The 24,430-nt window shown below is 37.4% G+C and overlaps 1 protein-coding gene across 1 annotated transcript in view; it reads right to left on the bottom strand.

Moving 5' to 3' along the window:
- The window catches only part of slc15a2 (solute carrier family 15 member 2), a 31,274-nt gene that overhangs the window by 4,938 nt on the left and 1,906 nt on the right, over positions 1-24,430 (bottom strand). Inside the window, exons 2-19 of the mRNA XM_020931241.2 lie at positions 21,564-21,651; positions 20,567-20,708; positions 20,170-20,262; positions 18,860-18,959; positions 16,730-16,820; positions 16,110-16,187; positions 11,625-11,707; positions 11,413-11,496; positions 11,071-11,160; positions 10,100-10,144; positions 9,847-9,882; positions 7,995-8,083; positions 6,612-6,693; positions 6,282-6,401; positions 3,835-3,984; positions 3,613-3,659; positions 2,401-2,508; positions 768-870 (exon numbers count right to left, since the gene is read on the bottom strand). Coding sequence (XP_020786900.2) covers positions 768-870; positions 2,401-2,508; positions 3,613-3,659; positions 3,835-3,984; positions 6,282-6,401; positions 6,612-6,693; positions 7,995-8,083; positions 9,847-9,882; positions 10,100-10,144; positions 11,071-11,160; positions 11,413-11,496; positions 11,625-11,707; positions 16,110-16,187; positions 16,730-16,820; positions 18,860-18,959; positions 20,170-20,262; positions 20,567-20,708; positions 21,564-21,651 — 1,629 coding nt within the window. The remainder of the gene's footprint in view (positions 1-767; positions 871-2,400; positions 2,509-3,612; positions 3,660-3,834; positions 3,985-6,281; positions 6,402-6,611; positions 6,694-7,994; positions 8,084-9,846; positions 9,883-10,099; positions 10,145-11,070; positions 11,161-11,412; positions 11,497-11,624; positions 11,708-16,109; positions 16,188-16,729; positions 16,821-18,859; positions 18,960-20,169; positions 20,263-20,566; positions 20,709-21,563; positions 21,652-24,430) is intronic.

Below are 24,430 nucleotides of genomic sequence, written 5' to 3'. Positions count from 1 at the left end.
TTTTTCACTTTTTTGCGTGGTCGCCGAAATTCAAATTGTATTTATTCAGCAACTACTGGTCCGATATAAAAAAACAAGGTGTCTTTGGAAAGGGGAAATCATAAGGAATCCAAATCTTATTTTTGCATTTGAGTACTTTTGAGATGAATTACCTTTTGACCTTGAAATTGACAATAAGGGACACGCCCAACCTTTACCAATAGAAAAAATGCACCCCCATATGTCTACTACAACATATAAAAAAATCGGGAGGGGTGTTCTTTTTTATTTTCACACAAATTTATCTAGAAGATGACTTACTCCCATCTTAAGACATGCCAAATATCCATTCAGTGTATACGCAAAAAAGTGAAAAAATGAAATTGCGATATCTCAGAAACCGTTGGTCTGATCAAACTAAACTTTGACATTTTGGATATTATTTATATACTAAATTTCATTAAAATCTGACAAAGTATGGTTTAACTCATTGGGTGAACTGAGGTGAACTGAGCCAGTTCTGGTGTGAGTGCATCCTAAGATGTTCTGACAGAGTAGTGCCTCCAGCTAGTATCATACCCCCCTGAATGCTGATGACATCAACTGTAAAGTACCAATTGTAACCAGAGCTGTGTGAGTGAAGTGTCTTGCCTGTGGCACCACTAACCAGGCCCAGTGCTGCTCAGACCAGGAAAGCTACACCACTTGTGCACAGGTAAATGGATCTATTTTTTAAAGGTTGTAAATATTTATTTTGAACCCAGTGGTTTAAATTACAGCAATTTTACCTTAGAGATAACAAAGGTGTAGGCAGCTCCAAAGTCCAGCAGACCCAGGTCCTGATTTGAGCAGCTGCCTGACGTCTCCAGACAGAGCTGCACATTTGAATATCTGAGGACAAAAAGCAAAGTCAGTGCACTGATCTGTTAGCCTGATTCATCGGTTTCACCATGGTTTCACTTTGTAGAAACCGTCTAACCTCGCAGTGTTAGAATGTGTTTGCTCGACAGTAGGCAGTACTTTTTATCATTTAACCAGTCACTGCTATTTGTGCGTGACGTACAGTATGTAACGCGCCGCTAACGGGGCTAACTATATTAAGCTTCCCAAATCCTGTAGGAAGAAGGGCAATAACATCTTTCCGCTTGATGAAATTCACCAAACATTCTCTTTATTCCAGCTTTAAATCCTCGATCTCGGGAATCACTGACAACACTGAATGTATGGCTCTTTACTGATTGGCTGGTGCCCAAACTTGCACTTCTGGGGTTTTTGCGAACAGTCTAGTGTATCTGGATTGCTGACCTAGTTGCTGGAGAGAAATTAAATTGAGTGGAGGCACTAGGTGGTGCCAGCCTAGCTACTGATCTGTGCCCTTGTACTTGATTGTTCCAGTCTGTAACACTAAAAGTGAAAATTAACATTGGTGCTACAACCTGGTACAATGCATCTCTCTTGTTAAGGTTAATGGATATTGTGCACTGTCCCTGTCTCATTAAATAATAATTAAACTAAACTAAAGGCGCTGCACATGATTTTTCTTAAAACGTGAAAAACAGAACTACTTCATTTTAAACGGTTTGCAGTGGTCCAAAGTTATTCCTCACTTACATTCCGAACATCCTAATTATTCACCACAATGAGTTTATAAGCACTTTTCACAAATTTCAGGAGCCAAAGCAGAGTTTTGCTAGCCTGATTTATCAGCTGGTTTCACTTTGTAGAAACCGTCTGACCTCTCAGTGTTAGAATTCGTTTGCGCGACGGTAGGCGGATACTTTTTTTATTTAACCAATCGCTGCTATTTAGTCGTGACGTATGTAATGCGCCACTAACGGGGCGAACTGGTATATTAAGCTTTCCCCAAATCCCGTAGGAAGAAGAGCAATAACGTCTTTTCCCTTGATAAAATTCACCAAACATTCTCTTTGTTCCAGCTTTAAATCCTCGATCTCGGAATCGTTGACAACATAGAATATATGGCTCTTCTCTGATTGGCTGGTGCCCGAACTTGCACTTGAGTTTTTTTTTTTGCAAACCATCTAGTGTATTCTGATTCCTGACCTAGTCGCTGGAGAGAAATGAAATTGAGAGGAGGCACTAGGTGGCGCCAGAGTTTTGCAGTCATAGTAATGCTAACAACAACAAGCATACTAACAGTGTATAGAGCATTATTTCATAGGGCGCAGACAAAGAAACATTCTCATGATTACGTTTACAAAAATCATTCCTTTAGTGTATTTATCTGTAGCTCCAAAGTCTGCAACCATGTATAATGCAGATTACATTCTTTTGTTTACATTTTTTGTTACATCTGAACCATGTATTCCAGTACCTTCAGGCACATCAGTTTTTCTCACATTTAAACAAATTTGCAATAGCTTTTTGTCTATAAACTTTAGACAGTAAAGTAAAACTCACACTCCTCTGCTCACAGTCTCGTTTTTAGACATGGTGAATCCTGCAGAAACGTTAAAATCCTTTTTATCCACAAACGCTTTTACATCCTCCGACAGAGTGTTTAAAAACCTGCTCAAAGAGAAACAGACATATTTAGTACATAACAAACCATCAGAGCAACAAACTGTAGCACTATGTAACTTTTTTGGTCTCCATGGAGATTTTGTTGCCAGGAATGTTTCACAGTATTACATCAAACTTATATATCTCCATGGACCCATAAGACCATGAGACAAGCAGGATGATGGGCCCCTCGCCAGAAAAGTTACATAAGACAGAAAAAGTATAAAAACCTTAGATTAAAGGTACAGTATGTAACTTTTTTGATAGACTAAAATAAAAGTATTGTTTTTTCTTATGAATGTTTTTATAGCACTGAAAAACATAGAAAAACATGTGTCTCACATCTCCACAAACCTGACTCTTATTTGGCCTGGAGGAGGGTTTCTTACTGCTCGTTTCCATGGAAATGTTGTTCTTTTGGCTATAATATTCCACAGTATGGCATAAAATCATCAATTTCCAAGAAGGATGTTCCAAAGTACAGTTTTAACTTTTTATTTCCATGAAATCGCGCAAGTAATGTGCCACCCCCAGAAAGTTACAAACTGTGACTTTAAGTTAAGTTGGTTATTAAAGGGACAGTTTGGAATTTTGGACATAGGACCTTATTTCCTAGTGAGCCAGAGTGTTGGAGACATGTGTAGATACTTTTTTAAATATTCCATCCAGTCCTCGTATTTGCAGAGGTCACTGATAGAAGGTTTGGCAGCGGCGGACTGATATATGAGAAAATAGTCCCTCAACATGCGACAATTCATGCAATGCAAGGTTAGTTTTATTCCAAACATTATTTTGAAATATTTTGAAATTTACATTTTCATCAATTGTCTGGCGTCATAATAGATTTGCTTCGGGTGTTTTGTGGAGTGGGTAAGACTGTTTTTAGTGACAGGATAACTATGGCCATTGACATGCACTAGCCTAGCACCAGCGACCTCTGCAAATACAAGGACTGGATGGAATATTTTAAAAAGTGTCTCCACACGTCTCCAACACTCTGGCTCACTAGAAAATGAGGCCCTATGTCCAAAATTCCAGAACTGTCCCTTTAATTTGAATTTTTTTTTATATTTTTTATTTATGAACTGCCTAAATTTGTACCCCTCTTACCTGAGAAGAGGCTTCCCATCTCTACTTTTCTCAATATGGTCTTCCACCTGTTAGGATACATAAACAAATAATAAGTATCATTTTCATTTTGCTTATTGTTATTACTACTCTAAAACCATTTTTATTAGATTGAAATAGTACTTCTACTTCAAGATAGTACTCAAGAACAGAGCTGGGGTGAGCATATGTGTGTAACTTTACTTCTTATTATTATTTTTTTACCAGTTTGCACTTCAGCTGTGTTCCCTCTGAGTACACGATGAGGCTGTTGGCGCTCGTTTCATTCAAAGTTTGGACACACGGAAAGTTTCCTCCATTTGAACCAATCTGCAAATCCAACTGCAGAGGAACAGTCACATACCCCGCTGGGTCCTGCGAGAGACGGAGAGAGAGAAAGAAACGGAGAAAGAGAGGGGGTGGGGGGTTGAGAGACAGGGAGACAGAGAGGGTGAGATTGAGAGAGGGTGAGAAAGAGAGAAATAGCGAGACAAAGAGAGGGGGGTGGGGGGTTGAGAGACAGAAAGAGAGGGAGAGAAAGAGAGAGGGCGAGATTGAGAGAGGGTTAGAAAGAGAGACAGAGAGGGAGAATGAGAGGGAGACAGAGAGAGAGAGAGAGAGTGAGGGAGACAGCGAGAGGGAGAGATAGAAAGAAAGGGAGAAAGACAGAGAAAGAGACAAAGAGAGGGACAGAAAGACAGAAATAGAGATAGATAGAACGAGAGAGGGAGAGATTGAGAGAGGGTGAGAAAGAGAGAGAGAGAGTGAGGGAGACAAAGTGAGAGAGAGACAGAGAGAGGGAGAGATAGGAAAAGGGAAAAAGAGAGAGAAAGAGACAAAGAGAGGGAGAGAAAGAGAGAAATAGAGAGAGAAAGTGAGGGGGGAGAGGGAGAAAGAGAGACAGAGAGGGAGAAAGAGAGGGAGAGAAAGAGACAGAAAGAGGGAGAGAGAAAGAGATGGAGAGAAAGAGAAAGAGAGAAATAGAGAGAGAACGTGAGGGGGGAGAGGGAGAAAGAGAGACAGAGAGGGAGAAAGAGAGGGAGAGAAAGAGACAGAAAGAGGGAGAGAGAAAGAGATGGAGAGAAAGAGAAAGGGAGAAATAGAGAGAGAAAGAGAGAGGGGGGGGGGTTAATGGCATATAATTTCCATAAAATCTGTAGACAATGAACCTTTTAAGTATTTGCCTCTAGATTTGTTGGTAAAATGTCCTGTAGTGATTCAAGTGGCCTCAAATGCATAGGCCTGATCAAAAGAGAGAAAAGTAAGAGAAAGAAAGTACGATACTTCATAATAAAGGTATTTTGACACAAATAATGCACTCAGTCAGCGACTAAACTCTTTTTGTAAGAACAGGCTGTGTTTACATTATAGAATCTGATTATAGAATTAACTCCATGGGAAATTCACAATTAGTATAAACCCATATTAAAGATATTATTTCACTTTTGTTTAATTATACTGAAAATATTGAACTCTGTACCAGTTTTGTTTCATGTGGCTCGGTCGAGTAATTACAGAGATATTAACCATAAACCACGTCCGCCATCAAATTCTGACAAGTCCATCTTTTAGTACTATGCTAGCACCAATAAACTACTGTGTGTAATCGTAGTACGTCAGTGTAGCTTTTGTAAACAGTGGAGTAATTTACAATGCAAATATTTTCAACAAACAGAGACAAATCAGCAGGAACTAATGAAATGGCTCACTTCATCCATGTTATATGAGTCTCAGGGTGTGCTCACACTTAATGTAGACTTGGTTTAGTCCTGGTTCTGAGTATAATCCCAATTTCGATACACTTAATAAACTCTCTGTTCATTATGAATAGGTCTTTATTATTTATTTTTATATTATGATCATATTATAATGTTGCATGTCTTTTTTTTTTTTTTCTTTAGGGCTCTGAACAGTTGTTTGAGTTCATTCTATTATTATTATTATTATTATTATTATTTAGTTGTTAGGGTTAGGGTTAGTTGTTGGTTTTTTTTGTTCCATTAACTCCATTCTTATTAACTCCATTCAAGTTTTAATGAATAAATAGTTTATTAAGAATTATTCAGGGTTAGTTACTCCTTCATTAATACTCTAAAGCCGAACCTCTTAAGGGGCCCATATTACATTATTTTCTGATCTTTATTATAATTTCTCACCAAAAACATACCTGAAGTTATGTTTTGTTTCATTCACAGATGTTTAACACAAACCCTGCATGCTTCTCTCAAACAGGAAACACTCTGTTCTACCTTGTGATGTCATGTGGAAGTGCTTCACTGTGTTTTTGATCTCCATACACCTTCACTAGAATCATTTGGATAATTTCAGCTCAGGGATTCACAATGTGTGCTAAACAAAAGGTAGCTGTTAACTTGAAAACTACTGTTTCATGACATCACAAGGTGGAACAGAGCATTCTGAGCTTTGGAAATGTAGACAGGCTAATAAACCAGGATGACTCAAACATGTGTGAATGAAACAAAACTCAATTCCAGGTGTGTTTTTGAGGAGGTATCAACACTGTAACATGGCTTAAAGCTCACAAGAGTTCATTTTGTCTATTATAGGACGTTAATAAAGTATTTGTTCATAATAAATGAAGTCTTTGTTTATACTTTATTAAGGCTAATTAAGGTGTAGCTTTTTACTGCCATCCCCATGACTATTCTTACCTGCAGGCTCTGGATGGACTCTGTGTTTTGATTGGGCAGTGTCACTGTGATGTCACGTCCTGCTACGTTCAAAACCTGAAGCAAAGCATTCTGAGCCGGAGCCGGATCCACAACTGTTTTCTATAAAGAGAAGAAAAACAGGTCTAACAACAAATCAGATTCAATTATTGCAAAATGTGTAGTCTTTGTATTATAGAAGCTGTTATCTGCTGTTAAAATCCACAGATTTAATACAGATTTGCTTTCTAATAATAAATTGCTTGATCAATATTGTTATATTTGCATTAATCAGTGTATTTAGTTGAAATTATTATTTTTATAGATACATACCACTACATTGATCTCCACCAGTGTTGCAGCTCCAAAAGCCAAAGCTGCAAAAATCATTCCACTCGCCATTTTCCTCAGAGGTCTAAACGGAAAATCAAAAGACATTTTCAGTCAATTACCATCACTTCATTTGTCCTCGAGGGATAATTCAGTAGTAGCTAGTATAACTCGCTTCATGCACAATCACAAAAAATTCCCTAAGTAATTTGATAAAAATCTAACATAAAAAAAAAAGTTAAAACATTAAGTGTGCCAGCTGGTCAGCCACAACAGTAGCCACCTACGACTGTGGCAACCTCCACAAGTGTTCATGTGATATAACCTAAGCCTGTCAGTTCTCATTTAGACCTGTTCTTTTAAAATATTGATAAAAACATTGGCCATTTATATCTTCAGATATAATTAAAGGTGCACTACATAACTTTTCTGCCCCAGTATGCCAGAGTATGAAGTGAATGAATAATGCACTGTAAAGCAAAAACGTGAACTGCAGTAGAGGTTTGCGAGGGACAGAATTTTCAGTCTCGCTCCCGCTCGCAAATACTGCGATACTTTTATCCCGCTCCTGCCCACAAACCCTGCAAGATGGAGATATTCGCTTTCTTAAGCTCTATCAAACACGGAGAAGTGGAAAGGAATTGTCTAAAATGTGCACGAGATTAGATCATGTCCGCAGATTTAGGCTGCTTAAAATGTTTTTATTAATGCCAAATAAAATATCCAGCACAAATGATGTATGACAGGCATACTTTAATTATTTGTATATTTTACTTTACACTTTACACATTTAGTTTGCAGGACTGCAGTTTATTGTCCCATCCGCCCGCTCCCGCATTATGCAGTCCCACTCCCACCCGCGCCCTCAATGAGCTCTCAAAATATGTCCCGCTCTGCACTGTTTTGTGTCAGGTCCCGCGGGTGCAGGGCTCTAAACTGCAGAACAGGAGCTGTATGGACAAAAGGATTAGAATCCGAGATGCAGATTGTAACAAACGTGTTTATTCTGAAGTGTGAACTGGTCTTTACTGTATGTATATGTTTCCTCTCCATAAATCTGGCCTAGTAGTGTAGGATACCGTCTCCGTGGCGATTTATAGACCTGTGTTTAATGCCATACTGTGGAACATTCCCAGGTGAAGTAATAACACCTCCATGGGGACAAGCAGTAATTTAGTGCCCCTTTTGATTTAGTAGGTTTGTCTTGTTTATAGACTTTTAGTTGACTGCACCAGTACAGTTACCATAATACTGTTTTAGCAATGACAACCGTTGATTTATATGTTTGACTATTGAACTCATGACTGGGTTATGAGCGTTTGTTTTGAGTCATTCCCAGTTTAAGAGGCCATTCAGTGTCAATAAAAGAGACAGAATCAGACTTACGTGACGTTGATTTTACAACAGCCAATGAGCGGGTAAATGATGAGGTCAAAAATGGGGACAAAGACCAGAATCAGCAGAGCGTTCAGCATCTAACACAGGGAAACAGAAAGGTAAGCTGCCAGTAATGGGGCTATAAACTGCTAAACTAAACCATAAAGTCATTTAAGCCTAACACAGGTGGACTGGAGAATGTTTATGGGGGGATACTGTAGCAAAAACAATATTTATGCCAAATTAACAAGTCGATCTGATTTTTACTTCTTAAAAATGTGAAAAACAGAAGCATGCAAACACTTTATAATTAGATGCACACAGTGCACAGTGGACTTATTTTCACCTTTCGCAATATATCTGTATTGGGGCAAGACAAATTTTGCTCAAATACATGAAAAAAAATCAGGCCTTTAAGCTTATCAGAATCAAAATAGCATCATATAGTAACATAAAGAAATGATAGTTGTTTACAGTTGAAAGAGCTTACAGTATCGAGTACTGAGACTGTTCCATTTGATTCTAAACTAAGGTCATTATAGTCCTCATGTGGACTTGGTTTGGTCCTGATCTAGTCCTGATCTAGTCCAGGTTTAGTTTTAGTTTAGTGCCAATTTTGGTAAGGTAAGGTATACTTTACTTTTGATCCCTTATGATGGAAATGAATTCTTTGAAACTGACTGACTCGGGAACAGTGGGACCCATCTCCAGATCTTGAGCTAAGCCTGGTCATCGCTGAAGGATTTGACGTATTGTTGATGTTTTGGGTTGATGGGGGAACCCTAGCCAGGCTGGTGGCACCAGTGCCTCTGCTCAATTTCATTTCTCTCCAGCGACTATGTCAGGATACACTAGAAAACCCCGGAAGTGCGGCCACCAGCCAATCAGCGAAGAGCCATATATTCAGTGTTGCAACGATTCCCAGGATAAAGGATTTAAAGTCGGAACAAAGAGAATGTTTGGTGAATTTTATCAAAGGGAAAGACGTTATTGCCCTTCTTTCCACGGGATTTGGGAAAAGCTTAATATACCAGTTACCGTTAGCAGCGCATTACATACGTCAGGACCAAATAGCAGCGATTGGTTAAATAAAAATGTACCCGCCTACCGTCAAGTGAACAAATTCTAACGCTGAGAGGTCAGATGGTTTCTACAAAGTGACACCAGCTGATAAATCAAGGTAAGGGAAATCGGAATGCCTGGAGGAAACCCATCCAAACACAGTGAAAACACGCAACCTCCGCACAGAAAGGCCTGAGAATTAAACCCAGAACCTTCTTGCAGTGAGACGTGACTACTAGCCACTGAGCCACTGTGCCGCCATCTAGACCGTTAACACTTTCACAAAATATATTATATATATTGTCTGGGTAGGTAGATGGTTAGATATCAGGTTTGGTATATTGTCCACCTCTACTGTCATATACGGGAAATTATTAGGACACAATATCGGGAAAAATATTTTTGAGAGCTAACTAGTCAAACTTCAAACCCAAATACGCAGTAGCATTCAAAAAGTTTGGGCACACACTCCTACTCAGTTTTTAGACTTTATTTTTACTACTTTCTACCTTTGTATACACACAGAAGACAGAAGATATATGGAATTATGTAGCAATAAAGTCAAATAACTCTTTTTAAAAAATATTTTATAGCTTTGTCAATTATTACACAATTTTTACTTTGTTACATAATTTCATATATTTTGCTTCATCTATATTATGTCAACTGTGTGTATATAAAATGCAGAAAGTCATAAAAAAAAATAAAATGGACATGAGAATGAGAGGGTGTGTCCAAATGTGGGACTGGTAGTGTACAAAAACAGAAATATGTGAGAAAAAACAGCACAGTGCGTTACCTGCATTTGGTCTGGTTCAATGCTGAAGGAAGAGCCCTAAAAACATAAAACAATTAAACTTTCACTATAATAATCCTTACTCTTTAACTTGGTCACTTCATAAAGTGATGTTCCAGTGAAAATAATAGATGATTTATGAAAGCTATAAAAACATAAAATGATTGAAAACACAAGACAACGCCCAGATACAAAATGAGAATCTTGTCTTTATCAGTCTGGCAGATCTGTGATATGAAAAGCATCTGATTCTTACGAAAGCCAAGTTCATCCTTGTTGCTTGAAGAGTCCATCGAGAGCCCTGGAGACACAGAAAGAAGGGACAGTTTTCAGTGACATTTTTACTAAAAAAAAAAAAAAAAATGTGTTAATCTCTGACAATCTGTAGGTAAACCCTGAAACTCTTAACTGTAATTTAAAGAGGGGGGATCTTATTTATATGTGCTACTAACTGCCAACACATAACATATTTAAATGACCATGACACATATTGTTTTGTATCATGTTTTTGTACATTTAGGGAAGATTGCTGTGCAGGAGCATGGGTGACGTGTTGTGCTAACTGTGAGGAGGGTTCAAAACATGCACTGGTGATATATAAAACCTCTTCATGCATGTTTTTGATGAGGGAATGTTATAACATGGTAGCCTGATTCATCAGCCGGTTTCACTTCATGGAAACCATCTGACCTCGCAGCATTAGAATTTGTTCGCTCGACAGTAGGCGGATATTTCTTTTCATTTAACCAATCTCAGCTATTTGGTCATGATGTAATGCGAGGGCTAACTGGTAAATTAAGCTTTTCCCAAATCCCCTAGGTAGAAGGACAATAACGTCTTTCCCCTTGATAAAATTCAACAAACATTCTTTTGTTCTGGCTTTAAATCCTCGATCTCGGGAACTTTTGCCAACACAGAATGTTTGGCTCTTCACTGACTGACTGGTGCCCGGACTCGCACTTCCGGGATTCTTGCAAACCGTCTAGTGTATTTGGATTCCTGACCTAGTTACTGTAGAGAAATGAAATTGAGCAGAGGACACTAGGGGGCGCCAGCCTGGTTAATAACATGGTAGAAAGCTCCAAAAAGCAGATTTTGCATACTCCCTCTTTAACTAGTTAACTCTTAAACATCTTAATAAACAATCTGTCCATCATAAATTAAATCTCTGCTCACACTTCTTTGAGGGTAATTAAGGTGTAGTTATTATAAAGTGTTAATTACTACCTGTTGGTCAAATAGAGCCCAGAACATCGGCAGAGGAATGTACAGAGCCAAAACACGAAGCACCATCTTGATCTCCTGAATCAGACGCTTCTATAACACAAACACACAGGGACACATTATATTTGTAACACTAGTGTGAAGTTGTTCCTTCCAGCTCTGGTTGCAGTTGACTTCTATAGAAAAAAACATTGCCTCTCTCTCTGTAACTGCTGTCAGGGTCCTCATTCAGACCTTAAAATGTTCTTATAAACCCACTGAATGTGATCCTTGGGTTTTTATTTCACAAGTTTGTCCGTAAATTAAGATGAACATTAATACAGGACCAATCAGGTGCCTTCTTACCGAGTACTTGTCTTCAGCCCAGTCCAGCCAGTGCTTTCTCTTGGTCTCATGCTTCGAGCTCCTCCAGCGGTTTTTAATGGCATACTGCAACAGAAACAAATGTTTAATCATGTTTTAATTCAACCCTGTAATTTAAATTTACTGCAAAAAAATCACATATTAAGTGCTATAATATTCTGTATTTTAAAAGATATAGAATAACTTGTACTGACCCCAATGCATTTGCAGACCTGCGGCAGCATGTTTCCCTGTGGTGGGTTTCTCTTGTACATCCCACTGCCTCCAATGAACACCACTGCAAACAAAATATATTCATTTAAAGGTGCATTATGGAACTTTTTTTATGCTTGTTTCCATAATTAAAAGAGCCCATATTATGCTGTTTTCAGATCTATGTTATAATGTTATTTAAGAACATACCTGGAGTTGTGTTTGTGCATATTTAGGCTGTGTTCTTCTCTCAAATGGAACACACTCTGTTACCCCTTGTGATGTCATTCACAAGAATCAGTTGGATGATTTCAGCCCTAGAATTTCCAATCTCTACTAAACAAAATGTAAAAGGAGCTGATAACTTGAAAACTACAGCTTCATGACATCTCAAGGTGGAACTGAGAATTTTGAGCTTTGGAGATGTAGACAGACTAATAATAAAGGGTTACTCAAACATATGTGACTGAAACAAAATGCAACTCCAGGTATGTTTTTGAGGAAGTAGCTATAACATGGCTTAAAGCTCATAAGAGTCAATTTTGTGTAATATAGGTCTGCAATATACAGTTCTGAAACATGACAGTGCTAGTGAGTCAGCGAATCCTATATGCCTGCCCTGAACAATTGTTCCTGAAGTTAAAGTTGGGAAATGTTTACTTGGTCGTCCAAAAAGAAGAGTCATGAATCAGCAAAGGTCAGAACACTTCAGGATACTTATGGATACCTTTTATTGCAGGTTCAATTACTGTTTTTCATTGTTTAAAACTTAAGTACCATATTTTTCGCACTATAAGTTGCACTTTTTGGGGGAAATTTATTTTATAAAATCAGAGACCAGGAACCGACAATTCATCTTGAAAAGGCAAGTTATAGTAATAACAGCAGAACAGAGAACAACAGGCTGTTAACGTCACATATGAACAGTTCTTCAGACAACAAGACACATAAACAACTGAACAGAACAAGTTTACCAAACTCTCCATCTCACTCCAAATCACTAAATCCATTGAATTCTTCATCCTCGGTGTCACTTCTGAGCAACTCCGCGACCACCAGAGGTAAACAGAGCGCCGCTTCCTCTTCTGCATAGCTGTCATCAGTCTCAGCATCAGTTCCAGTTAGAATTATTCCGGCCTTTCTGAATCCCGACAGGATGGGATTGGTGGGAACTGAAGTCCAGGCTTTGTCAATCTATCCAATGACTTCCAGGAAAGTTACATGGTGCACCCTTCCATTTGCCGTGAAGCTGTGTTCTCCATCCCCGCTTTCCGCCAGTCAATCACAAGTTTCTTGTTCACTCCAAACTTTCTGCTGCTCGATTACTGTTTTTGGCTGCATATTTCACTACTCGCAGCAGGACTGTGGCTTTTTTTGCCGGAGACAGGCACAGTAGGGCGCGAAGTGACAGTGGTACAGAAGTAGTAGCATGATACTGACACACAAGCCTAGAGCGCCCAGTGTGAACTTTTTAATATATAAGTCACACCGGAGTGTAACTCGCAGGACCAACCAAACCATGAAAAAAAGGCGGCTTATTGTCTGAAAAATACTGTAATACTAATTGTTCAGAGAGACACAATCACTCAGTCAACAATAAAATATCCTCATTAATGTTCAATAATGATCAAATCCATCTTTATTTTGTGATTTATGAATAATGTCTATTGACTTGGGTCGCGAAGGTTTGTGACTTTTAAAATATGGGTCCCCAGAAAAAAAGATTGGGAAACACTGGTCTAAATAACTCAGCTCAAATATATGACAATAGTAAACCTGTTACATGTGAACCATACGTGAGTAACATCAGAGCCTCAGTAGAAAACATTACCACACGTAACACTGCTTGTGCAAAAATATAGCAGGCCACAACAGTTTAACAACAACTTCATTTTAGTTTTATTTCAACAGGCACCACAAATCCTGCATACATTAGTTTAGAAACTGGAGACAGAAGTTTTTTAGTATATCTTGTTGCCAGACAGAACATATAATCCTCAACCACCACTTCTCTGCACTGTCTACAAACTTCAAAATTGCTGTTTATGTTTTGCTGTTCTATTTAAAATTAATGCAATAGAATGTTAAAGTGCATATGACTACAAATTTCACTGTAACTACATTAACATTAATATATTTAAGATTGTTCTGAAATGCAATTCTTGTAATGTTATTTTTTTGTCAATTCTTGTAGATGTGTTTGAAATGTGGACTTTGAACAGAATCTCATTATTAAAAAATAAACTGCAAATCTAATCGCTAATCAAATCTCAAATCTAATCACAATCACAGAAAAAACACAATTACAATTATCTTTGTCAAATCTGTTTACTCATCCACACAAATATATGACAGCAGTAAACTGTACTGTGTCTGCAGATAAGAGAATCCTGGTTTGTTTAGAATAGTTCTGGGTCAGATGATCACTGACCCTTTATAACCAGAGAGAGACTGATACAACAGACTGTCACTGCGAGTGAGGAGTGGCTTTCATCAAGAGACCAGTCCAAACATTCAGGCCCAAGCAGAGGATCATGGGTAATGTATGTTCAATCAGAAGCTATAAATTCCTGGGACATACATAATGCCACATCAGTGACTCTCACTAATAATAAACACTAAACAGGAACTAAACCAGGTCTGAACCAGCAGTAAATCAAGACCAAAAGCACATATTATGCTATTATTGGATCTATGTTATAATGTTTCCTCATCACAAACATACATGGAGTTGTGTTTGTTTCATTCTCAAATATTTAACACACAAACTCTGTATATTTAGACTGAGTGCTTCTCTCAAACTGAAAACTCTCCTGTTCAATGATGATGAATGCAGAACAAAACAGAATTACTCAAACGTGCATGAATCAATCAATATACAACTCTAATAATAAGGGGAAATGATCATAACATGGTTAAATGCTTGTTAAAATTGATTTTGTATAATATGTCCCCTTTAACAAATGTTGTGTGCAATAATGTTTATCAAAGGAAGTCAGAGGATCAGCACTAGGGGCCAGATTTGACCCTTTAGCGAAGATGAATTTCCTAATGGTTTACTGTGTGTATAACCAATCTGTCACAACATATTAAATATGACAATGAACACTAATTGATTATCCCAAAAAAATATTCACAAATTCAAAACATGAGCTGCAATTAAACACAGTTAGTAGGTTTGTTAAAAAATCTGATTCTAATTTATTCTAAAATTAGTAATGACACTAGATACTCATTTGTGCAAGTATCAATACCAAAAACGCCCCATTCACAGGACAAAAACGAACCTTTCCCAAATAGGCTTAGAATGATCTTGAGCTGTATCAGAACAAATGTAACACCAATATATGCTCATGGACCATTATGGAACCTACCAGGACGACTGTGGAATTACACAGATATAAGGCCAGACTATTTAATGTTGAAATTTACATTTTATAAACTAAATAATTATTGAGTTTCAAATTGAGTTTCAGTTTATAATCGTGACAACACTAGCAGTTATGACAACAATAGTAGTCTATTCTCCCTAGTACAAAGGTACTACCACGATAAATACTGCTGACCACGGCAAACGATTGCTCTATCAGCCATTTATTGAAATATACATCCATGTAAAGATAAAACAATGAGCCAGTGCGTTAAAACTGTATCACACTGCTTCTTGTTGTTTAATCCATTTATACCATGGTCCCACCATTGAAAATGGTTCACTTTTAAAACTGACAACCTTTTGTCTGTCCATGGATGTTCAAGTCAGTAGTTATTTCCGTTTTAGTTGAAGCTAGTCCCTTTTAACAGTAGTTCATTTGTTTACCTGTTGTGATGATGATGCTCACAGTGGAGTGATATATTACATACTTTATATATAATGTAGACAGTGATTAATGGGTGCCGGTGTTCTGTCAAGCTCTGATCTACCATTGAGTTTTGCTTCCCCTTGTGTATTTCTCTGGGTAAGCCGAATTATTCCTCCCTCCTCAAGACACAATATTTTTCTGTTAAAGTTTCACAAATTGACAAGAACATTTGAACTTTTGACTCATGATTATTAAACATAGACCTAGTTTACATTATAAATCTAAAGTAGACTAAGGTAGCATTGCTGTTGAGCTGTTAGAATAACATCATGACATTTTACTAAATGCATTTGTTTGATTAGGCTAACAAAAAATGCATATTTCAACTAGAAAATGTCAACATCAAGATATATAAATATGAATAATTTCATTGTCAAATAAAAATGTTACAATGTCGAGACAAAATTGTGAATAATTTTGTGCCAAAATTACAATCTAATTTGTAATTTGTGTATAAGAAACAACACTTACTGTAAGTGAGAGAGTTTTCTTGACTTCATGCTACGAGCCCAGTAGTGTGCTGATTAATAATGCATCAATACATTCTCACTGACCACGGTATAAATAGTAATTATGTTGAGAGGCGTAGTATAATTAATAAAAAATATATAAATAAAAAAGACTGACCCAAAGCCACGACCATGAGAGCTGCAGGAACCCCAAAGGCCAGAGCATAGCAGTCATCTCCAAAGCACTGCACATCACCTAGAGCACAGACAACCTCGGCTTAGCAAACAGATAAATACCACATAAAGGAAGTGAGACATTCCAGTGCATATGACAGGTTACATGTTATAATGTTGTTTCCTCACACACAAACCCTGCATATTTAGTTCTTCTCTCAAACAGAAGAGACTGTATTCTACTTTGTGATGTCATGTGGTAATACAGGAAGTGCTCCATTATGTTTTTAAACCGCATGCGTATTATAACATCATTATATTTAGATTGTACAAAAAAAAAACTTTCCTAGTTTATCATTTTACTTCCTGGCTGAACATGGACAGTGGTTGTGACAGTTTTGCGTAGAAGTAATTCCAAAACTGTTACCCAGCAAACATATTGTAAACAATGGCCAAAGCTCATTTAATATACACAATATATTACGCAAATGTTGATGACATTAATTGATGTAAAACTATGATCAATATTTACCATAGGTACTATCCCCCCAAACCAAGCCAGAATTAGAAAAACATGTAAATCCGTATGTGCACTGTTAAAGATTATTGCAGAGATCAGTTTACTTCTGAGAATGGGGGTGATGATGGTGGACAGGAAGCTCCCGGCGTTTATGGACATGTAGAATACAGAGAAGAACTTCTGTCTCTCTTTCACCTGAAAGACAAAAATGTTTATCATAAATATGAAACGCCTTGTACCTATATTCTTCATGTAAGTGAGAAAAACATGTCTTTCCCCAGTGTGCATATGATTTGTGAGCAAAATATGTCAAAATATATTAAAATATGTCCACTGTTCAAATCTAATTAGAAAGCTTTTTAGTGTCCTCATTTAAAACTGGCGAAGTCCGGGGTTAGATCTAGGTTAGACTAGATTTAGGCCCAATCAGTTCTAAGTTAGTCCTGGACTGAATCTGGTGGGTTGACCAGGTTCAGTCCAGGCTAAGTCCTGATCTAGACCTGGGTAAGAACTTAGCTCTGGGCTAGACTTCTGGTTTAGACCTGGGTTAGTCCTGGGTTAAATGTGTGTTTTTATTTTATTTAACTGATGCATGTGTCCATACATAAATAAACGCTTTAGCATCAGTGTTTTATCATTCACATGTTGGTTATTTTAACAAATGTAACTTAGGCTGTGTCTCAATGTCCACACTATTCCCTACACTAATTAGAGGTCCCACCATTTTTAGAGGTGTCAGAATGACAAAATGGTGAAAAAGTAGTGCACTCAAATTTCCCACAATGCAACTTGAAAAGTAAGAGTCCAGTGCTGGTCACTAGAACCAGTAAATATAGACCACAATGCATTGTAAGTGTCAGAAAAACAACACTGGACAGTGACAAATATTTAACTGGATCATAAACAAATACAAAAACATGCCACTATAAAGAACATGGTTTCTCAGCTCTACATTTTTTAACAAAAATTCAATAAACATATTTCTACTACTAAGCTGTTTCAGCTCTATAATGCATTATACAATGGGTAGTGCAACTGTTTCTCATGTTTTAAGACTGTAGAAAGGTTAAGAAAGGTCCTATAGTATGCAAAATTAACTCTTGTGAGCTATAAGCCATGTTATAATGACATTACTTTATCAAAAATGTGTGAATGAAAGTCCAGTATGTTTTTAATGAGGAAACAGCATTTTAACAAAGATCAGAACATAGCATAATATGGGCCCTTTAATATAATTTAGTTTAATTTAATTCAACAATAATTTCTATCTTCTTTACTTAGACTGTCACTGTGGAAGCCTTTTGAAATGTGTTCCTATTTCATGGCTTGGTTCTTTTGTCAATATAATTCATTCTATAATTAGTCCAGGAAAGATCAAATACTCGTAAATTAACCTCATTAAATCTCTATTGTTTTTTTACACCTGCAAATTAGGTTCAAAACAGGACAATTTCAAAGTCCAAACCCAACCATGTAACCTTTGGTCTCATCTTTGATTAGTAAACCCACCCGCATCCAAAAACTGCAATACATCCAGAACTCTGCCGCCCATCTCGTCCCCCACACCCGCTGCACAGACCACATCACCCCCATTCTCAAGTCCACTAGCTCCCTGTATACCAATACCAATACCAATACCACATCCAATACAAGTCCCTCCATATCCTGGCCCCTCCCTATCTCACTGAACTTCTCCATCCGCATAAAAGACATATATATATATATATATATATATATATATATATATATATATATATATATATATATATATATATATATATATATATATATATAACTGAACATAGCTAACATGTGACTTCTGCTTTCAGACTTGTCATTTTGGTCTTAAAATGTTCATTTTAACACGCTCTAAATGATCCTGGTGTTTTTATTTTGCTACTTTATCCGTAAAACAATATATGAACGTTAATAACAGACATATCAGGCACATTCTTTCCCAGTGCGGTGCAGACGGGAAGGGGCGTTACCGTCAACACCCTTGCTACTGATCGGCTCTTTGGTTGCTATGACACTCACGGTTGGAATTCCAGATATCGACCTTGGCTCCAAATTTGCCCATCTAATTGCCAGCCTCAATATGCTTCATTTGACTGGAGCTGATGGGTGATGTCACACTACCTTAGTCCACTTCATTATACAGTCAATGATCAGCACTGTCCCACCCATCACCTCCTCATAACATTCAGTGTTTAAAGCTTAAATCAATATCTCACATTCTCCTCGTCAAACTGGTCTCCTCCAAACGCTGCTACACACGGTTTGATTCCTCCGGTGCCAATTGCGATCAGGATGAGCCCAGTCATGGACAGAGCTCTGCACACACACACACAAGCACATACAAAGGGATGTTAAGTTAACAATGCACATGAAAGGTTTACATGTATTTAGGCAATTGGTAGTTTTTCAAAAATGACATCACAACATTCTATAGATCAATAATATTTAAAGAAAAGTTGTGCTTTTGTCTGCTGTATAGTTACAATTTATGACACTTGCGAATCATTGTGGTGCCCAGTGGGAGCTGACATCACTGTAAACATCATTACAACAAAGCACTGTGGAGTTGTCAGCACCTGTTATTAGGGTGATCATATGGAGACCAACTAAATGTGGGACAGCACCTCTGTTTAAGTGAGACAAAGAGTAAAAATGAGAAATATCTTGATGGAAAAACATGTATAAATTTGTTTCTTTTTTCATTGAATCCCCACTTCCCATTTGAACAAGACACCTTAATTCCTGTATTCTGCTGCTTTTTGACTAAATCCCGGAAACAAAGCAATAAAGGCATCCTAAGTCCTAAACACTGAAAACATTGAACTGGACAGTGTGCAGCTTGTGCAGTTTGAGTCTGTGCACTGTCAGTGTTTTCAAAATAAAATCCGTCCTGCAGTGGGTAAATGCAGCACCTTAACATGCATAAACATAGTGGCTTCAGGTTCACTTCTGAATAAACAAGGGAGATGATAGCTCCACATGGTCCATGATAAAACAAAGCTGTTACAAGAGCCAGAGCTCTCCCATTTCACTAAACGAGTGAAAGAGGTGAGGAGACAGCAGCTGCCGCAGAGCACTATATACATCTGCTGGTGAAAATTAAGTTTTTGCTGCCAATAGAGAAATGAAGGACACAGCCCAAATCCACGTGATGAGTTTTACCCTATCTCCTATGGATAGCTGCATATCATGCAGATATTAAGAAAATTAAATTGGAGTATGGAGTGGGTGTGGGTGTGTACTGAGGGCGGAGAAAATGTAGGTTGATCAGAGCAATGACGTCTTGAATACGGAAGTATAATGATTCCTCAAACATGCATGAATCCCTTGAAAAACAACTGTATCCTAGGTCCACTTTAAACAGCTAATTCAGACCTGTCCTCCAGCTCGATTTAAAAGATTAGATTCTACATTGTCGTAATATCACATGAACACAACCTCTTGAAACCCATAAGCTGATGACCACACTGTTACTCTGTTCTATTTACTTGTATCGTAATTGTACATTTCTAAAGAGGTTTCTCACATGTGCACGTTGGTGTCTCCTACAGTGGGAATGGCTCCAACCGACTTGACCACATGACCAATGACGTAAACAATGGACAGATAGATGATAGTTCTGTGGAGAAAACCAAAATTACACATCTCAAAACATCTAGTCATTAAATACACCAGTGTGGAGCTGTACTGTGTATACAGAGTGAATCATGGACCACTTAACACTTCATCATATCATATATGTATCTGTGTTACCATAACCTTAGACACAATATGCTTACAGCAATCGAAGCTGGTTGGAATTAGATAGAAATATATCAGTAGTAGCAGTAGCAGCAAAAATAGTAGAACCATTAGTAGTAATAGTATAAGTAGTAGGGGAAATAGCAGTAGTAGCAGTAGCAGTAGTAGAAGTAGTATCTCACTTGAACTTGCCGAGCCATGAGTCAGCGATGATGGCTCCCAGGATGGGGGTGAAGTAGCAGAGGCTGCTGAAGGCGTGGTACACGGCCGTGGACAGATCCTCATCCCAGTGTAAGTACGACAGGAAGTACAGCGTCAACACAGCTATGGGACAAATGTGAAGGAGAAATATTTTAAAACCACAAATAATAAACCAAGTTACAAATGTAACTATGGTTCTATGAATGAATGTGTGACTGGTGCTGAAAACACTGAATGATTCCCTGCACACTGACTCTTTATTGTAGTGGTTCTCGAGGCTTGCACAATTATTACATTTTGTCACCTCAGCAGATCAAAAGTATGTTTTACTTCTCCTTAAAAACACCAGAATTAAAATTAAACCAGTAGTTTCAGTTCTGGTGTGTGTTAATGTGTCTTTAAGGTGAATCTAAGGTCAGTCCAACCCAGCCTTTGCACTGTCATTTATGCACCTCATACTGATTATGAAATTAAAGTTCTTCACACACAGAATAGACTAAAGCAGATCCAAATAAATAAATACATAAATGAATAAATAAATAATAGCATTGCATTAAAAGTATTTCAAATGGATTTTCTTTTCACATTTATCTCTGTGGTAAAGAGGAGAAAAGAGAAACAACCTATTTTATGCAATAAGATCTATGGACTAGGATCAAATGGAAACAAACTGTGAAACAAAGGCTTGGCTAAACTGTTCCTCACTCGTGGTTCACAATCTTAGTTGAGTAAACAATACAATACTACGATTTTGCTTCTTTATTTTTCACAAGTAGCGTAAGACAGGATGTAAAGAAGCCAGCTGAGGTCATGAGGGCCTTATTATCCTCTATAAAGTCTGTCCTCACTTGAAGAACCATTTAACAAGCTGAACTGGTCACACATTTACCCACAGTGCACCTCTTCATGGTCATTTCACACATAATAGACTTGTAACTGGGTCTAATTGAACCCTGTGGGGCATGTGATGATACATACCTTTCATGCCATAGTAGGAGAAGCGCTCGCAAAACTCATTCACCACAATAAAACAGATACTGGTCGGGTAGTTGGTTCCACATAGTTTCTGCAACAAAAAAGTTGAAATAAATTAAAATAAAATACTTTAACAGAGCAAATGAAGGTGTGGCAATATAGTAGCAGCAGTAGTAGTAGCAGTAGTATTGTAGTAGTAGTAAGAGAAGAAGAAACAAGAAAAGGAAGAGGCAAATTCTGACTAAAAACAGATATTAAATTCAAGAAAGCATTATATAGTCTGGACAGGGAATAAACAAGAACTAAAGGAGCCCTAAACCAGGTCTAAGCTTGGACTAAACCAGGTCTAAATGTGGAGTTAAAATCAGTCTAAATTAAACCAGAATAAGAAAGTATTGTATGGCCTGGGATGGGAATAAACATGGACTAAGCCAGATCCAAAAAAAGATTAAACACAGACTCTAAAAACAGTTAAAGTCCTGGCTTAGGTCTGTATTTAGTCCCACTTTAGTCCCAGTTTTAATGATTTTCTTCTGCCAAGTAAGAAAATATACAGAAATACATCAGGCCAGGTCCAAACTAGTCCAGGAAAGACTCAGGACTAAACCAGGTCTAAATTAGGCTTAAGCAAATCTAAATAATACATCATTTAAAATGTATGATTAACAGGACCATTACACACACACACACACACACACACACCTCTATTGTCAAATAAAAGGATCAATATTTTGCAGTGAAAAGAATGCAGTGGGACTTTTACACAAGTTAATGATTATAAGGGATTAAGAGAAAAAGATCAGTCTACATTTGATCTAAAATATATCAATGTATACAAAAATATTAATAGTTTAAGTTTTGGTCTATCCATAGGACCGTTGCCATAGCGATTAACAATTGAAAGCTAAATAGTGTGAATGTGAAAAAGTCCAAAATGTTGCATAGAACTGTTCAGACACATGATCCACATTGCTGTTTGAATGGTCATGATTTAATTGCAAAAGCTGCAATTATTTGGGTTTTATGTTGAAGAAAAAAACAACATCCTGTGTGTAAAAATATCGAAAGATCAATATTAGGGCTGGGTATCATTAAGAAGTTGCCGGTACGATACATACCTTGATACAGTGCACTTTCGATTTGATACGATATATTTCAAATCAATTCAATATGATTCAATAAAAATAAAGGTTAAATCATGACTGTGATACTAAAAGTCTTTGTTAAACCACTTCTTGTAGAAAATGTATATGAAACACAAACATTTTTAATCATCAAAACAGTGAATATGTCAAATGTGTCGCATAAACGAGTTTCCTTTCTCTGAACAAGTAAAAAAATCTGTAGCACTGTAACAAAATAATTGAGTAAAATATACCAAAAAATACTCTTGGTGATATATCGATACAACAGTCCACGAAATCAATACTGTATCATCACATTAAACGATACGATATATCGATATTTCAATATTTCAATATTTTTGCACACCCCTAATCAATATATTGTATTGATTAATGTGACGATACAGTATTGCTATCATGGGCTGCTGTATCAATATATCACCAAGAGTGTTTTTTGGTGAATTTACGAAATTTTTTTGTTAGAGTGCTACAGTTTTGTTGTTTGCTTAGAGGAAGGAAACTCGTTTATGCAACACTTTTCATATTTCCTCTGTTTTTGATTATTAAAATGTTTGTGTTTCATATGAACTTTGCACAAGAAGTGGTTTAACAAAGACTATCGTATCGGCAACTTCTCAATGATACCCAGCCCTAATCCTGCCTTCATTGGGTCTTGCACTGCAAATACTACAGACCTCTACAAACATGTTTAGCAGCATGGTTTAAAGGGCTCACATCACAATATTTTCTGATCTATTTTATAATAATGTTTCCTCATCACAAACATACCTGGAGTTGTGTTTTGTTTCATCCACACATGTTTAACTCACAAACTCTGCAACTCTTCTCTCAAATGGAAGACTATGTTCCACTTTGTGTAGTCATGTGGTAATACATTAAGTGCTCCATTGTGTTTTTAAACTCCATACACCTTCATTGGAATTATTTGGATGATTTCAGACCTGCAATTGCCAATCTCTACTGAAATAAAGGTAAAAGGAGTTGTTAACTTGAAAACTACAATTTCATGACATCACAAGGTGGAACAGAGCACTTTGAGCATTGGAGATCTAGACAGACTAAAAATAAAAGCTTACTCAAACATGTGTGAATGAAATAAAATACAACTCCAGGTCTGTTTCTGATGAGGTAACATGTCTAAAAACTCAGAAGTGAATAAGGTAAAAATCTCTACTAAACATTTATCTACAGTTGTCCTTGTAGTGGTATAGTGATTGTAGTTCTTGTAGTAGTCCAGTAGTAGGTCTATTGTGACCCATATTTAAAGATTCACTACGCAACCTCTCGTGTGCGGTCTGCCACCTGCTTGTCTCCATGGAGATGTTATTGCTTTACCAGGAATGTCCCACAGAATTGCATGCTACTTATGTGTAAGCAGGCCTGCCTGTCTAGTCTCTGCCGAGCTTACTTCAAACTTGGCCTGGCTGGCGTCACATGCTTGTCTCCATGGAGATAGGTAGATACGGTAAATTGATGTTCTACAGTGGCATATTCCAACAAAGCATAACATCTCCATGGAGACAAGCAAGAGTCAGAAAAGTTACATAGTGCATCTTGACTAGAATATTATCTGGATATATTTTCTTGTTTGTGTTGTCATGTTTTCCTGAATATGGATGCTATGACAGGATAGATTTCCTGTGTGTTGACACTGGACATCTTAAAGAGAAAATGTAAACAATATAGGCTATGTTTGCACACACTCGGTGCACAAACAGTGTACGA

The sequence above is a fragment of the Boleophthalmus pectinirostris genome, unplaced genomic scaffold, assembly GCF_026225935.1.
Source record: "Boleophthalmus pectinirostris isolate CB_2022bp ecotype Guang Dong unplaced genomic scaffold, ASM2622593v1 HiC_scaffold_1, whole genome shotgun sequence".
NCBI lineage: Eukaryota > Metazoa > Chordata > Actinopteri > Gobiiformes > Gobiidae > Boleophthalmus > Boleophthalmus pectinirostris.
The sequence above is the reverse complement of the archived record's forward strand: the minus strand, read 5'-3'. Positions and strand labels throughout refer to the sequence as shown.